At 62.0% G+C, this 16,555-nt stretch overlaps 1 protein-coding gene across 1 annotated transcript in view; it reads right to left on the bottom strand.

The window, feature by feature from the left end:
• Positions 1-15,636, bottom strand: part of LOC147412744 (DNA-directed RNA polymerase II subunit RPB1-like) — a gene marked incomplete at both ends in the record, with an annotated part of 56,030 nt that extends 40,394 nt beyond the window's left edge. The window contains 8 exon segments of the mRNA XM_086481067.1: positions 3,236-3,355; positions 3,358-3,457; positions 7,147-7,350; positions 9,167-9,261; positions 11,153-11,253; positions 11,255-11,319; positions 13,218-13,427; positions 15,426-15,636. Of these exon segments, the coding sequence (XP_086337193.1) occupies positions 3,236-3,355; positions 3,358-3,457; positions 7,147-7,350; positions 9,167-9,261; positions 11,153-11,253; positions 11,255-11,319; positions 13,218-13,427; positions 15,426-15,636 (1,106 nt within the window).
• Between the last annotated feature and the right edge of the window lie 919 nt (positions 15,637-16,555).

Here is a 16,555-nt window from a genome sequence, read left to right as displayed (position 1 = left end):
GGGGGTCCTCAAGAGCTTTGGGGAAGCTCAGGAGACATCTGGGGAGGGTTTAGGGGTCCTCAGGAGGCATCTGGGGAGGGTTTGGGGGTCCTCAAGAGCTTTGGGGAAGCTCAGGAGGCATCTAGGGAGGGTTTGGGGGTCCTCAAGAGCTTTGGGGAACCTCAGGAGGCATCTAGGGAGGGTTTGGGGGTCCTCAAGAGCTTTGGGGAAGCTCAGGAGGCATCTAGGGAGGGTTTGGGGGACCTCAAGAGCTTTGGGGAAGCTCAGGAGGCATCTGGGGAGGGTTTGGGGGTCCTCAAGAGCTTTGGGGAAGCTCAGGAGGCATCTGGGGAGGGTTTGGGGGTCCTCAAGAGCTTTGGGGAAGCTCAGGAGGCATCTGGGGAGGGTTTAGGGGTCCTCAGGAGGCATCTTGGGAGGGTTTGGGGGTCCTCAAGAGCTTTGGGGAAGCTCAGGAGGCATCTAGGGAGGGTTTGGGGGACCTCAAGAGCTTTGGGGAAGCTCAGGAGGCATCTAGGGAGGGTTTGGGGGACCTCAAGAGCTTTGGGGAAGCTCAGGAGGCATCTGGGGAGGGTTTGGGGGTCCTCAAGAGCTTTGGGGAAGCTCAGGAGGCATCTGGGGAGGGTTTGGGGGTCCTCAAGAGCTTTGGGGAAGCTCAGGAGGCATCTGGGGAGGGTTTAGGGGTCCTCAGGAGGAATCTCGGGAGGGTTTGGGGGTCCTCAAGAGCTTTGGGGAAGCTCAGGAGGCATCTAGGGAGGGTTTGGGGGACCTCAAGAGCTTTGGGGAAGCTCAGGAGGCATCTGGGGAGGGTTTGGGGGTCCTCAAGAGCTTTGGGGAAGCTCAGGAGGCATCTGGGGAGGGTTTAGGGGTCCTCAGGAGGAATCTCGGGAGGGTTTGGGGGTCCTCAAGAGCTTTGGGGAAGCTCAGGAGGCATCTAGGGAGGGTTTGGGGGACCTCAAGAGCTTTGGGGAAGCTCAGGAGGCATCTGGGGAGGGTTTGGGGGTCCTCAAGAGCTTTGGGGAACCTCAGGAGGCATCTGGGGAGGGTTTGGGGGTCCTCAAGAGCTTTGGGGAAGCTCAGGAGGCATCTGGGGAGGGTTTGGGGGTCCTCAAGAGCTTTGGGGAAGCTCAGGAGGCATCTGGGGAGGGTTTAGGGGTCCTCAGGAGGAATCTCGGGAGGGTTTGGGGGTCCTCAAGAGCTTTGGGGAAGCTCAGGAGGCATCTGGGGAGGGTTTAGGGGTCCTCAGGAGGAATCTCGGGAGGGTTTGGGGGTCCTCAAGAGCTTTGGGGAACCTCAGGAGGCATCTGGGGAGGGTTTGGGGGTCCTCAAGAACTTTAGGGAAGCTCAGGAGGCATCTAGGGAGGGTTTGGGGGTCCTCAAGAGCTTTGGGGAACCTCAGGAGGCATCTAGGGAGGGTTTGGGGGTCCTCAAGAACTTTAGGGAAGCTCAGGAGGCATCTAGGGAGGGTTTGGGGGTCCTCAAGAGCTTTGGGGAACCTCAGGAGGCATCTAGGGAGGGTTTGGGGGTCCTCAGGAGGCATCTAGGGAGGGTTTGGGGGTCCTCAAGAGCTTTGGGGAAGCTCAGGAGGCATCTGGGGAGGGTTTGGGGGTCCTCAAGAGCTTTGGGGAACCTCAGGAGGCATCTGGGGAGGGTTTAGGGGTCCTCAGGAGGCATCTGGGGAGGGTTTGGGGGTCCTCAAGAGCTTTGGGGAAGCTCAGGAGGCATCTAGGGAGGGTTTTGGGGTCCTCAAGAGCTTTGGGGAAGCTCAGGAGGCATCTGGGGAGGGTTTGGGGGTCCTCAAGAGCTTTGGGGAAGCTCAGGAGGCATCTAGGGAGGGTTTAGGGGTCCTCAAGAGCTTTGGGGAAGCTCAGGAGGCATCTAGGGAGGGTTTGGGGGTCCTCAAGAGCTTTGGGGAACCTCAGGAGGCATCTGGGGAGGGTTTAGGGGTCCTCAAGAGCTTTGGGGAAGCTCAGGAGGCATCTGGGGAGGGTTTAGGGGTCCTCAAGAGCTTTGGGGAAGCTCAGGAGGCATCTAGGGAGGGTTTGGGGTCCTCAAGACCTTTGGGGAAGCTCAGGAGGCATCTGGGGAGGGTTTAGGGGTCCTCAAGAGCTTTGGGGAAGCTCAGGAGGCATCTGGGGAGGGTTTAGGGGTCCTCAAGAGCTTTGGGGAAGCTCAGGAGGCATCTAGGGAGGGTTTGGGGGTCCTCAAGAGCTTTGGGGAACCTCAGGAGGCATCTGGGGAGAGTTTAGGGGTCCTCAGGAGGAATCTCGGGAGGGTTTGGGGGTCCTCAAGAGCTTTGGGGAAGCTCAGGAGGCATCTGGGGAGGGTTTGGGTGCCCTCAGGAGGCATCTGAGAAGGCTTTCAGGTCCCTGAGAAGGGTTTTGAGGTCCTGAGGACCACTTGGTGGCCCCAGGAGGCATCTAGGGAGGGTTTGGGGGTCCTCAAGAGCTTTGGGGAACCTCAGGAGGCATCTGGGGAGGGTTTGGGGGTCCTCAAGAGCTTTGGGGAAGCTCAGGAGGCATCTGGGGAGGGTTTGGGTGCCCTCAGGAGGCATCTGAGAAGGCTTTGGGGTCCCTGAGAAGGGTTTTGAGGTCCTGAGGACCACTTGGTGGCCCCAGGAGGCATCTAGGGAGGGTTTGGGGTCCTCAAGAGCTTTGGGAAGCTCAGGAGGCATCTAGGGAGGGTTTGGAGGTCCTCAAGAGCTTTGGGGAAGCTCAGGAGGAATCTCGGGAGGGTTTGGGGGTCCTCAGGAGGCATCTAGGGAGGGTTTGGGGGTCCTCAAGAGCTTTGGGGAACCTCAGGAGGCATCTGGGGAGGTTTGGGGGTCCTCAGGAGGCATCTAGGGGAGGGTTTGGGGGTCCTCAAGAGCTTTGGGGGAACCTCAGGAGGCATCTGGGGAGGGTTTGGGGGGTCCTCAAGAGCATTGGGGATCCCCAGGAGGCATCTGGGGAGGGTTTGGGTGCCCTCAGGAAGCATCTGAGAAGGCTTTTGAGGTCCCAAAGACCACTTGGTGTCCCCAGAAAGCATCTGAGGATGGTTTGGGGGTCTCCAGGAGGCATCTGGGGAGGGTTTGGGTGCCCTCAGGAGGCATCTGAGAAGGCTTTGGGGTCCCTGAGAAGGGTTCTGAGGTCCTCAAGACCACTTGGTGTCCCCAGGAGGCATCTGGGGCGGGTTTGGAGGTCCCTGAGGGGGTTCCCCGGGGGGGGGGGGGGGGGGTGGGGGGTGGGACGGAGCTGACCGGTCTCGGCCGTCTTGACGGCGGTGTCAATGAGACCCTCGCGCCCCCCCATGGCGTGGAAGAAGAACTCGGTGGGGGTGAGGCCGGCCAGGTAGGAGTTCTCCACGAAGCCCCGGCTCTCGGGCCGTAGTCGTCCTTGATGAAGTGGGGCAGCGTCCGGTGCTTGAAACCGAAGGGGATGCGCTTCCCTTCCACGTTCTGCTGTCCCACCACCGCGATGACCTGCCGGGGACGGGAGGGAGGCGGTGGGGGTGGGATGGGGGGGCGGCGGGGGGCACCCCCAGACCTCAAAAAAGGTCCTTGATCCCCACCAGGAACCTCCCAGGGGCCTGGAGGGATCTCCAAGGTAGGTGGGAGATGGTCCTCGTGGAGGTCAACGGCACCATGGACCATCGTGGTGACCCCTGGGGTCTCCCTGGACCCCACAACCCTCCACTTGGTCCACCCAGATCCCACAGGAAGATCCCTGATCCCCACCAGGAACCTTCCAGGGGCCTGGAGGGATCCCCAAGGTAGGTGGGAGATGGTCCTCTTGGAGGTCAACGGCACCATGGACCATCGTGGTGACCCCTGGAGTCTCCCTGGACCCCACAACCATCCACTTGGTCCACCCAGATCCCACAGGAAGATCCCTGATCCCCACCAGGAACCTCCCAGGGGCCTGGAGGGATCCCCAAGGTAGGTGGGAGATGGTCCTCTTGGAGGGTCAACGGCACCATGGACCATCGTGGTGACCTCTGGGGTCTCCCTGGACCCCACAGGACCCCACAACCATCCACTTGGTCCACCCAGATCCCACAGGAAGATCCCTGATCCCCACCAGGAACCTCCCAGGGGCCTGGAGGGATCCCCAAGACAGATGGGAGATGGTCCTCTTGGAGGTCAATGGCACCATGGACCATCGTGGTGACCCCTGGGGTCTCCCTGGACCCCACAACCATTCCACTTGTCCACCCAGATCCCACAGGAAGATCCCTGATCCCCACCAGGAACCTCCCAGGGCTTGGAGGGATCCCCAGCGTAGGTGGGAGATGGTCCTCGTGGAGGTCAACGGCACCATGGACCATCGTGGTGACCTCTGGGGTCTCCCTGGACCCCACAGGACCCCACAACCCTCCACTTGGTCCACCCAGATCCCACAGGAAGATCCTGATCCCCACCAGGAACCTCCCAGGGGCCTGGAGGGATCCCCAAGGTAGGTGGGAGATGGTCCTCGTGGAGGTCAACGGCACCACGGACCATCGTGGTGACCCTGGGGTCTCCCTGGACCCCACAGGGACCCCCCAAGACCTGGAGATGGTCATTTTGGAGCTCCAGGTGCCCATCACCACCTCAAACCCCCAAAAGAACCCAACAAAAGCCTACAAAACCCAACAAGAACCTTCCCAAACCCCCCTGAGATCCTCCAGGCACCTCCCTGAGACCCCAGAGGACCCCCCCCAAGACCCCGTAGAGCCCCCAAAGACCCAGAGATGGTCATTTTGGAGCTCCTGGTGCCCATCACTACTCCAAACCCCCAAAAGAACCCAACAAAAGCCTACAAAACCAACAAGAACCTTCCCCAACCCCCCTGAGATCCTCCAGACACCCCCTTAGACCCCAGAGGGGCCCCCCAAGACCCCGTAGAGCCCCCCCCAGACCTGGAGATGGTCATTTTGGAGCTCTGGGTGCCCACCACCACCTCAAACCCCCTAGAGAACCCCACAGAGCTCTACAAAACCCAACAAGAACCCTCCCAAACCCCTCTGAGATCCTCCAGGCACCTCCCTGAGACCCCAGAGGGGCCCCCCAAGACCCCGTAGAGCCCCCCAAGACCTGGAGATGGTCATTTTGGAGCTCCTGGCGCCCATCACCACCTCAAACCCCCTAGAGAACCCCACAGAGCTCTACAAAACCCAACAAGAACCTTCCCAAACCCCCTAAGATCCTCCAGGCACCTCCCTGAGACCCCAGAGGGGCCCCCCAAGACCCTCAGAGCCCCCCAAAGACCCAGAGATGGTCATTTTGGAGCTCCTGGCACCCGTCACCACCTCAAACCCCCAAAAGAACCCAACAAAAGCCTACAAAACCCAACAGGAACCCTCCCAAACCCCCCTGAGATCCTCCAGGCACCTCCCTGAGACCCCAGAGGACCCCCCAAGACCCCTCAGAGCCCCCAAAGACCCAGAGATGGTCATTTTGGAGCTCCTGCTGCCCATCACCACCTCAAACCCCCAAAAGACCCAACAAAAGCCTACAAAACCCAACAGGAACCCTTCCAAACCCCCCTGAGATCCTCCAGGCACCTCCCTGAGACCCAGAGGGGCCCCCCAAGACCCCGTAGAGCCCCCCAAAGACCCAGAGATGGTCATTTTGGAGCTCCTGGCGCCCATCACCACCTCCAACCCCCAAAAGAACCCAACAAAAGCCTACAAAACCCAACAGGAACCTTCCCAAAAGCCCCTGAGATCCTCCAGACACCCCCCTTAGACCCCAGAGGGGGCCCCCAAGACCTGTAGAGCCCCCCAAGACCTGGAGATGGTCATTTTGGAGCTCTGGGTGCCCATCACCACTCAAACCCCCTAGAGAACCCCAGAAAGCTCTACAAAACCCAACAAGAACCCTCCCAAACCCCCCTGAGATCCTCCAGGCACCTCCCTGAGACCCCAGAGGGGCCCCCAAGACCCCGTAGAGCCCCCCAAGACCTGGAGATGGTCATTTTGGAGCTCCTAGCGCCCATCACCACCTCAAACCCCCTAGAGAACCCCACAGAGCTCTACAAAACCCAACAAGAACCTTCCCAAACCCCCTAAGATCCTCCAAGCACCTCCCTGAGACCCCAGAGGGGCCCCCCAAGACCCCATAGAGCCCCCCCAAGACCTGGAGATGGTCATTTTGAGCTCTGGGTGCCCATCACCACCTCAAACCCCCTAGAGAACCCCAGAAAGCTCTACAAAACCCAACAAGACCCTCCCAAACCCCCCTGAGATCCTCCAGGCACCTCCCTGAGATCCCAGAGGGGCCCCCCCAAGACCCTGTAGAGCCCCCAAGACCTGGAGATGGTCATTTTGGAGCTCTCGGTGCCCATCACCACCTCAAACCCCCAAAGAACCCAACAAAAGCCTACAAAACCCAACAGGAACCTTCCCAACCCCCCTGAGATCCTCCAGGCACCTCCCTGAGACCCCAGAGGACCCCCCCAAGACCCCGTAGAGCCCCCCCAAGACCTGGAGATGGTCATTTTGGAGCTCCTGGCGCCCATCACCACCTCAAACCCCCAAAAGAACCCAACAAAAGCCTACAAAACCCAACAGGAACCTTCCCCAACCCCCCTGAGATCCTCCAGGCACCTCCCTGAGACCCCAGAGGACCCCCCCAAGACCCCTCAGAGCCCCCCAAAGACCCAGAGATGGTCATTTGGAGCTCCTGGTGCCCATCACTACTCCAAACCCCCTAGAGAACCCCACAGAGCTCTACAAAACCCCAACAGGAACCCTTCCAAACCCCTCTGAGATCCTCCAGGCAACCTCCTGAGACCCCAGAGGACCCCCCCCAAGACCCCTCAGAGCCCCCCAAAGACCCAGAGATGGTCATTTTGGAGCTCCAGGTGTCCATCACTACTCCAAACCCCAAAAGAACCCAACAAAAGCCTATAAATCCAACAAGAACCTTCCCCAACCCCCCTGAGATCCTCCAGGCACCTCCCTGAGACCCCAGAGGGGCCCCCCATGACCCCGTAGAGCCCCCCCAAGACCTGGAGATGGTCATTTTGGAGCTCCTGCTGCCCTCAATACCTCAAACCCCCAAGAGGACCCCACAGAGCTCTACAAAACCCCAACAAGAACCTTCCCCAACCCCCCTGAGATCCTCCAGGCACCTCCCTGAGACCCCACAGGGGCCCCCCAAGACCCCGTAGAGCCCCCCCCCCAGACCTGGGAGATGTTGATTTTGGAGCCTTTGGCGCCCGAGACCACCATGGACTTGAAGTTGTTGTACTCGGAGAGGGACTTCTGGGCGGAGGAGCCCGTCTTGTCGCGGGCGTCGTTGAGGATGCGGTTGACCTGGTTCTCGAAGGTCTGCCGCAGCGTGTTGCCCGGGGTGGGCTCCAGCTCGTTGTTGTGGGCCTTCTCGATGACCTGTCACCCCATCACGGGGGGGGGGGGGGGGGGGAGGGGGTCACTGGGGCACCCCAAAACCCCAGGAGTGGCCCCCCACCCCCCACCACGATGTCTCGGGGTAGGAGCGATGGAGACCCACCAGGAGAAGGTCCCAAGGGGGAATGGAAGGAGGGCGGGGAGGGCCCCAAAACCTTCCTGGTGTTGTTGGGAGGGTGTGAAGACCCAGAGAGCACCCCAAAATGTCCCAGAGAAGGTTGGGACACCCCAAAACCCCAAGCAGCACCCCAAGATGGCCGTGGGGAAGTGGGACACCCCAAAACCCCAAGGAGAACCCCAAGATGGCTGTGGGAAGTGGGGACACCCCAAAACCCAAGGAGCACCCCAAAATGTCCCAGAGAAGGTTGGGACACCCCAAAACCCCAAGGAGCACCCCAAGATGGCTGTGGGGAAGTGGGGACACCCCAAAACCCCAAGGAGCACCCCAAAATGTCCCAGAGAAGGTTGGGACACCCCAAAACCCCAAGGAGCACCCAAAATGTCCTGGGATCCCCGGTGGTCCTCCAAAACCCCAAGGAGCACCCCAAAATGTCCTGGAATCCCTGGTGGTGACCCAAAACCCTGGGGAGCACCCCAAAATGTCCCAGAGAAGGTTGGGACACCCCAAAACCTCAAGGAGCACCCCAAGATGGCCGTGGGGAAGTGGGGACACCCCAAAACCCCAAGGAGCACCCCAAAATGTCCCAGAAAAGGTTGGGACACCCCAAAACCCCAAGCAGCACCCAAGATGGCCGTGGGGAAGTGGGGACACCCCAAAACCCCAAAGAGAACCCCAAGATGGCCGTGGGGAAGTGGGGACACCCCAAAACCCTGGGGACCACCCCAAAATGTCCCAGAGAAGGTTGGGACACCCCAAAACCCCAAGGAGAACCCCAAAATGTCCTGGGATCCCTGGTGGTGACCCAAAACCCAGGGAGCACCCCAAAATGTCCCAGAAAAGTTGGGACACCCCAAAACCCCAAGGAGCACCCCAAAATGTCCTGGGATCCCTGGTGGTCCTCCAAAACCTCAAGGAGCACCCCAAAATGTCCTGGGGAAATTTGGGACACCCCAAAAACCCCTGGGAGCACCCCAAAATGTCCTGGGATCCCCGGTGGTCCTCCAAAACCTCAAGGAGCACCCCAAAATGTCCTGGGGAAATTTGGGACACCCCAAAAACCCCTGGGAGCACCCCAAAATGTCCTGGGATCCCCGGTGGTCCTCCAAAACCCCAAGGAGCACCCCAAAATGTCCTGGGGAAATTTGGGACACCCAAAAACCCCTGGGAGCACCCCAAAATGTCCTGGGATCCCCGGTGGTCCTCCAAAACCTCAAGGAGCACCCCAAAATGTCCTGGGGAAATTTAGGACACCCCCAAAAACCCCCCGAGATCCCCCCAAAACGTCCCAGGATCCTTGAAGCCTCGCCCCCAAACTTGAGGAGAACCTTGAAGCAACCCCCGGCCCCCACCCCCCCCCTCTCCGGGCACCCAAAACCCTCTCGAGACACGGGGGGGGTACCCAAAACTTCATGAAGCCCCCCCCAAAACCCCCTTGAGGACCCCTCGCCCCCCCCCAAACTCGCTGCGCCCCCCCCCCCCCCCCCCCAAGGGTCACCCATGGAGACCTCCAAGCGCTGTGAACCCCCCCCGAGATCCACCACCACGGTGGGTTCCTCAGTTTCCCCCCACCCCCAAAATCCCAACCAGGGGATCTCACAGCACCCCTCAGGGTATGCCCCCCCCCCCCCCTAAAATCCCAGGGGGGGTCCCCCCCCCCAAAAAAAGCCACCCCCCAACCTCGATGACGTCTTGCTTGGCCTTCTTGATGGTGTTCTGGATGTCCTGGTAGGTCTTCGCGTCGGCGATGGAGTCCCCGATCCCGATGGTGTGGCCTGGGGGGGGGGGAGGGGGGATCATGGGGTGCTCCCCACCCCAGGGTGACCCCCCCTCCCCTCCAGGGGGGGTCCTTCCCTTCCCCCCCCCCCCAAAACCAACCCTCTGCCATGTTCTCCTGACCCCGGGGGAGATACCGGAGCACCGACGTAGAGGGTCTGAGGACACCCCCGTGGACCACAAAGGTCCTCCCAGTGCCCAAAAAGGGGGTTCAAGAAGCCCCCACACCCCAAAAAAAGAGGGGGGGGGGGGCAAGGGTTCCCCCCCCCAAGACACTTGGGTCCCTGGTGTCCCAAAAAAACAGGGTCCAAGAACTCCCATGGACACACTCTGCCCCACAAAGAGGGGGTTGGAGAAGGTCCTCAGATACCCACACCCTCATTTTGGGCCACCAAGAGGGGTCCAAGAAGGTCCCGAGACACCCAGACCCCCATTCTGGGCCACCAAGAAGGGTCTGAGAAGGTCCCAAGATGCCCAAACCCCCATTTCGGGCCACCAAGAGGGATCTGAGAAGATCCCCAGCCACCCAGACCCCCATTTTGGCCCACCAAGAAGAGCTGGAGAAGATCCCCAGCCACCCAGACCCCCACAATAGGCCACCACGAAGAGCTGGAGAAGACCCCCAGATGCCCAGACCCCCATTCTGGGCCACCAAGAAGGGTCTGAGAAGATCCCCAGCCACCCAGACCCCCACTTTGGGCCACCAAGAAGAGCTGGAGAAGATCCCCAGATGCCCAGACCCCCATTTTGGGCCACCAAGAAGGGTCTGAGAAGATCCCCAGCCACCCAGACCCCCCACTTTGGCCCACCAAGAAGAGCTGGAGAAGACCCCCAGCCACCCAGACCCTCACTTTGGCCCACCAAGAAGAGCTGGAGAAGATCCCCAGCCACCCAGACCCCCATTTTGGGCCACCAGAAGAGTTGGAGAAGACCCCCAGCCACCCAGACCCCCATTTTGGGCCACCAAGAAGAGTTGGAGAAGACCCCCAGCCACCCAGACCCCCATTTTGGGCCACCAAGAAGAGTTGGAGAAGACCCCCCAGCCACCCAGACCCCCACTTTGGCCCACCACGAAGAGCTGGAGAAGACCCCCATCCACCAGACCCCCACTTTGGCCCACCAAGAAGAGCTGGAGAAGATCCCCAGCCACCCAGACCCCCATTTTGGGCCACCAAGAAGAGCTGGAGAAGATCCCCAGATGCCCAGACCCCCATTCTGGGCCACCAAGAAGGGTCTGAGAAGATCCCCAGCCACCCAAACCCCCACAATAGGCCACCACGAAGAGCTGGAGAAGATCCCCAGCCACCCAAAAACCCCCACTTTGGCCCACCAAGAAGAGTTGGAGAAGACCCCCAGCCACCCAGACCCCCATTTTGGGCCACCAAGAAGAGCTGGAGAGATCCCAGATGCCCAGACCCCCATTCTGGGCCACCAAGAAGGGTCTGAGAAGATCCCCAGCCACCAAACCCCCACAATGGGCCACCACGAAGAGCTGGAGAAGACCCCCAGCCACCCAGACCCCCATTTTGGGCCACCAAGAAGCGTCTGAGAAGATCCTCAGCCACCCAGACCTCCATTTTGGGCCACAAGAAGAGCTGGAGAAGATCCCCAGCCACCCAGACCCCCATTTTGGGCCACCAAGAAGAGCTGGAGAAGACCCCCAGCCACCCAGACCCCCATTTTGGGCCACCACGAAGAGCTGGAGAAGATCCCCAGCCACCCAAACCCCCACTTTGGCCCACCACGAAGAGCTGGAGAAGATCCCCAGCCACCCAAACCCCCACAATGGGCCACCACGAAGAGCTGGAGAAGACCCCCAGCCACCCAGACCCCCATTTTGGGCCACCAAGAGGGGTCCCCGAGCCCACCCCCCCCCGGTTCCTCGCTGACCCTCGATGAGGAGCCAGTTGTTGATGACCGTCTGGATGTTGCTGTAGAAGAGGCGGGTGGTGTCGTGGCCCATCTCCAGGTAGGAGATGTGACCAAGGAACGGCCGAGGTGCCCAGGGACTTCTTGCAGAGGATGCCCATGATGAGCTCCCCGTTCTCCACCACCACCTACGTCCAGAGGGGGGCGGGGGGGATGGGTCAGGACCACCCAAAAACCTCTGGAGACGACACCCCCCCCGGCCGCGCTCCACCCAAGGCCTCCTGGAGGACACAAGGTAGGCCTCACCCCACCCCAAGGTCTTTCCAACCACCCCGAGGGTCCTCTGGAAACCACCACCCCCCCCCCGCCCCTCTGCCCACCTCAAGGGTCCACCTGATCTGGGACACCCCCCTCCAGATCTTCCCTATGTCCCACCAAGCCCCCCAAGACCATCCCTGTCCCACCAAGCCCCCCCAGAACCACCCTCATGTCCCACCAAGCCCCCCAGACCATCCTCATGTCCACCAAGCCCCCCCAGACCACCCTCATGTCCCACCAAGCCCCCAAGACCCCCCTCAAGTCCCACCAAGCCCCCCAGACCATCCCTGTCCCACCAAGCCCCCCCAGATCTTCTCTATGTCCCACCAAGCCCCCCCGACCACCCTCATGTCCCACCAAGCCAACCTAGACCACCCCCAAGCCCCCTAGACCATCCTTATGTCCCACCAAGCCCCCCAAGACCATCCCTGTCCCACCAAGCCCCCCCGACCACCCTCATGTCCCACCAAGCCCCCCCAGACCACCCTCATGTCCCACCAAGCCCCCCCAGATCACCCTCATGTCCCACCAAGCCCCCAGATCTTCCCTATGTCCCACCAAACCCCCCCAGATAACCCTGTCCCACCAAGCCCCCAAGACCCTCCCTGTCCCACCAAGCCCCCCCAGACCATCCTCATGTCCCACCAAGCCAACCTAGAGCACCCCCAAGCCCCCCCAGACCCCCCTCAAGTCCCACCAAGCCCCTCAAGACCACCCGTCCCACCAAACTCCCTCAGACCACCCTCATGTCCCACCAAGCCCCCCAAGACCCTCCCTGTCCCACCAAGCCCGCCAGATCTTCCCTATGTCCCACCAAGCCACCCTAGAGCACCCCCAAGCCCCCAGACCACCCTTATGTCCCACCAAGCCCCCCCAGACTCCCCCTAAGTCCCACCAAAACCCGCTCAGATGTCCCCAAAACCCCCCCCAGACGCCCCCAGGACCCCCCCAGACGTCCCCAAAACCCCCCCAGACGTCCCCAAAACCCCCCCAGACGTCCCCAAAACCCCCCCAGACGCCACCAGGACCCCCCCAGACGCCCCCAGGACCCCCCCAGACGCCCCCAGGACCCCCCCAGACGCCCCCAGGACCCCTCCAATGTCCATAGAACCTTCTCAACGTCCCCAAAACCCCCCCAGACGTCTCCATGACCTCTCAGACGTCCCCAAAACCCTCTCAGACGCCCCCAGGACCCCTCCAATGTCCCTAGAACCCTCTCAAACGTCCCCAAACCGCCCCAGACGCCCCCAAAACCCCCCAGACGCCCCCAAAACCCCCTCAGACGCCCCCAAACCCCCCCCAGATGCCCCCAAACCCCCCCCAGATGCCCCCAAACCCCCCCCAGACGCCCCCAAAACCCCCTCAGACGCCTCCAACCCCCCCCAGACGCCCCCAAACCCCCCCCAGACGCCCCCAAAACCCCTCAGACGCCCCCAGGACCCCTCAGACGCCCCCAAACCCCTCCCAGACACCCCCAGGACCCCCCCAGACGCCCCCAGGACCCCCCCAGACGCCCCCAGGACCCCCCCCTGACGCCCCCAGGACCCCCCCTGACGCCCCCAGGACCCTCCAATGTCCTAGAACCTTCTCAGACGTCCCCAAAACCCCCCCAGACGTCCCCAAAACCCCCCCAGACGTCCCCAAAACCCCCCCAGACGCCCCCAAAAACCCCCCCGACGCCCCCAAACCCCCCCCGATGCCCCCAGGACCCCCCCCAACACCCCCAAACCCCCCCCAACACCCCCAAACCCCCCCCCGACGCCCCCACCTTGGTGTCCCCCGGGGAGATGTGCTTGTAGGGCCCGCTGTCCTCGTCGTCCGGGTGGGTGCTGTGGGTGCGGATGCAGTTGATGTGCCCGGGAATGATGAGGGAGAAGATCTGCTTCCCGGTCCAGAGGGGGCGGGGCTTCAGGATGGCGGGTTGGGGCACCTTCCCGTCCCACGTCGAGAGGAACATCAGGAGGTTCATCACCTCCCCCTGCCGGGCGGGGACAGCCCCCCCCTCCGTCAGTACCCCCCCAAAAAAAAAAAGGCGCTCGGGGCAAAGGTACACACCCCCCCCCCCAAAAAAAAAAACCCATCTCCTTGGGGGTCTCCTGCTGGACAGGGATGGCCCAAGCGCCACGTGACAGCTTGAGGGCACCCCAAATCCCACATGACCCCGCCCCCCAAGAAACATCCCGAAATCCCACGTCACACCCCAAAATCCCACCATCCCATCTCACCCCCCAAAATCCCACGTCACACCCCAAAATCCCACCATCCCATCTCACCCCCCAAAATCCCACGTCACACCCCAAAATCCCACAATCCCATCTCACCCCCCAAAATCCCACCTCACCCCCAAAATCCCACAATGCCACCTCACCCCCCAAGAACACCCCAAAATCCCACCTCACCCCTCAAAAATCTCACCTCACCCCCCACAATCCCACCTCACCCCCACAAACACCCCAAAATCCCACCTCACACCCCAAAATCCCACAATCCCACCTCACACCCCAAGATCCCACCTCACACCCCAAGAACACCCCAAACCCCCCGGAATTGCCCCCAAACCCCCCGGAATCGACTCCCAAACCCCTCTAACGTCCTCAAAACCCCCGGAATCACCCCCAAACCCCCGGAATCACCCCCAAACCCCCCGGAATCGCCCCTCGAACCCCTAGAATCGCCCCCAAAATCCCCACAATCAACCCCAAACTCCCCAGAATCACTCCCTAAAACCCCCGGAATCGCCCCCCAAACCCCTCTAACGCTCCCCAAATCCCCACAATCGCCCCCAAACCCCCCGGAATTGCCCCCAAACCCCTCTAACACCCCAAACCCCCCGGAAATGCCCCCTGAACCCCCGGAATCGCCCCCCAAGCCCCTCTAATGCTCCCCAAATCCCCACAATCGCCCCAAACCCCCCGGAATTGCCCCAAACCCCTCTAACACCCCCAAAATCCCCACAATCGCCCCCCCAAACCCCCCGGAAACACCCCCCAAACCCCTCTAACGCTCCAAAATCCCACAATCAACCCCCAAACCCCTCTAATGCCCCCAAAACCCCCAGAATCGCCCCCCCAAACCCCTAGAATCGCCCCCAAACCCCGGAATCGCCCCCCGCACGCCTAGAATCACCCCCCGAACCCCTCATACGCCCCCAAAACCCCCAGAATCGCCCCCAAACCCCTCTAACACCCCCAAAACCCCCGGAATCGCCCCCCGAACGCCTAGAATCGCCCCCTGAACGCCTCTAATGCCCCAAAACCCCCAGAATCGCCCCAAAACCCCCAGAATCGCCCCCCAAACCCCTCTAACGCCCCAAAACCCCCAGAATCGCCCCCCAACCCCTCTAATACCCCCAAAACCCCCGGAATTGCCCCCCAAACCCCCCGAAATCGCCCCCAACCCCCCGAAATCACCCCCAAAACCCCTCATATGCCCCCAAAACCACCGGAATCGCCCCCGAAACCCCTCTAACGCCCCCCAAACCCCTCTAACGCCCCCCAAACCCCTCTAACGCCCCCCAAACCCCTAGAATCGCCCCCAAACCCCTAGAATCGCCCCCCAAACCCCCGGAATCGCCCCCAAAGCCCCCCAGAATCGCCCCAAACCCCCGGAATCGCCCCCAAAGCCCCCCAGAATTGCCCCAAACCCCCCGAAATCGCCCCCCAAACCCCTCTAATGCCCCCAAAACCCCCAGAATCGCCTCCAAAACCCCCGAAATTACCCCCAAAACCCCTCATACGCCCCCAAAACCCCGGAATCGCCCCCCAAACCCCTCTAACGCCCCCCCAAACCCCCAGAATCGCCCCCAAACCCCCCGAAATTGCCCCCAAACCCCCAGAATCGCCCCCCAAAACCCCCGAAATTACCCCCAAAACCCCTCATACGCCCCCAAACCCCTCTAACGCCCCCCAAACCCCTCTAACGCCCCCAAACCCCCGGAATCGCCCCCAAACCCCCCGGAATCGCCCCGCCAACGGACGCGCTCGAGGAAGACGTCGCGCTTGGTGAACTTGCGGACGGCGGTGAGGGTGTCCTGGACGATGCCCATGACGGGGCGGTTGGACTGGGGGGTGACGATCATGCGGGGCACCATGGCCAACTCCTGGATCTCCGCCCGCGTCTCCAGCGACTGCGGGAGGTGCAGGTTCATCTCGTCCCCGTCGAAATCCGCGTTGTAGGGGGTGGTGACGCTGCGGGGACAGGCGGAGGCGGGGGGTAGGCACCACCGGACACGTCCGCAGGGGGGGGTTTGGGGGGGGAGGGACCACCAGAACCCTCCCCAGGGGGGGTTTTGGGGGGGTAAGAACCACCAGACACCTCCCCAAGGGGGTTTTGGGGAGGGAGGAATCACCAGACACGTCCCCAGGGGGGGTTTTGGGGGGGTAGGGACCACCAGACACCTCCCCAAGGGGGTTTTGGGGGGGTAGGAATCACCCAGACACGTCCCCAGGGGGGGTTTTGGGGGGGGAGGGACCACCAGAACCCTCCCCAAGGGGGTTTTGGGGGGGGTAGGAACCACTGGATGCTCCCCAGGGGGGGGTTTCAGGGGTAAGAACCACCAGACGCCTCCCCAGGGGGGTTTTGGGGGGGTAGGGACCACCAAGACGCCTCCCCAGGGGGGGTTTTGGGGGGGTAGGGACCACCAGACGCCTCCCCAGGGGGGTTTTGGGGGGGGAGAACCACTGGATGCTTCCCCAGGGGGGGGTTTCGGGGGTAAGAACCACCAGGACGCCTCCCCAAGGGGGGGTTTTGGGGGGTAGGAACGACCAGACGCCTCCCCAGGGGGGGTTTTGGGGGGATAGGGACCACCAGACACCTCCCCAAGGGGGTTTTGGGGGGGTAGGAATCACCAGACACGTCCCCAGGGGGGGTTTTGGGGGGGGAGGGACCACCAGAACCCTCCCCAAGGGGGTTTTGGGGGGGGGTAGGAACCACTGGATGCTCCCCAGGGGGGGGTTTCAGGGGTAAGAACCACCAGACGCCTCCCCAGGGGGGTTTTGGGGGGGTAGGGACCACCAGACGCCTCCCAGGGGGGGTTTTGGGGGGTAGGGACCACCAGACGCCTCCCCAGGGGGGTTTTGGGGGGGAGGAACCACTGGATGCTTCCCA

This window comes from Leptosomus discolor, unplaced genomic scaffold (genome assembly GCF_034619465.1).
Source record: "Leptosomus discolor isolate bLepDis1 unplaced genomic scaffold, bLepDis1.hap2 HAP2_SCAFFOLD_214, whole genome shotgun sequence".
Lineage (NCBI taxonomy): Eukaryota > Metazoa > Chordata > Aves > Leptosomiformes > Leptosomidae > Leptosomus > Leptosomus discolor.
The sequence above is the reverse complement of the archived record's forward strand: the minus strand, read 5'-3'. Positions and strand labels throughout refer to the sequence as shown.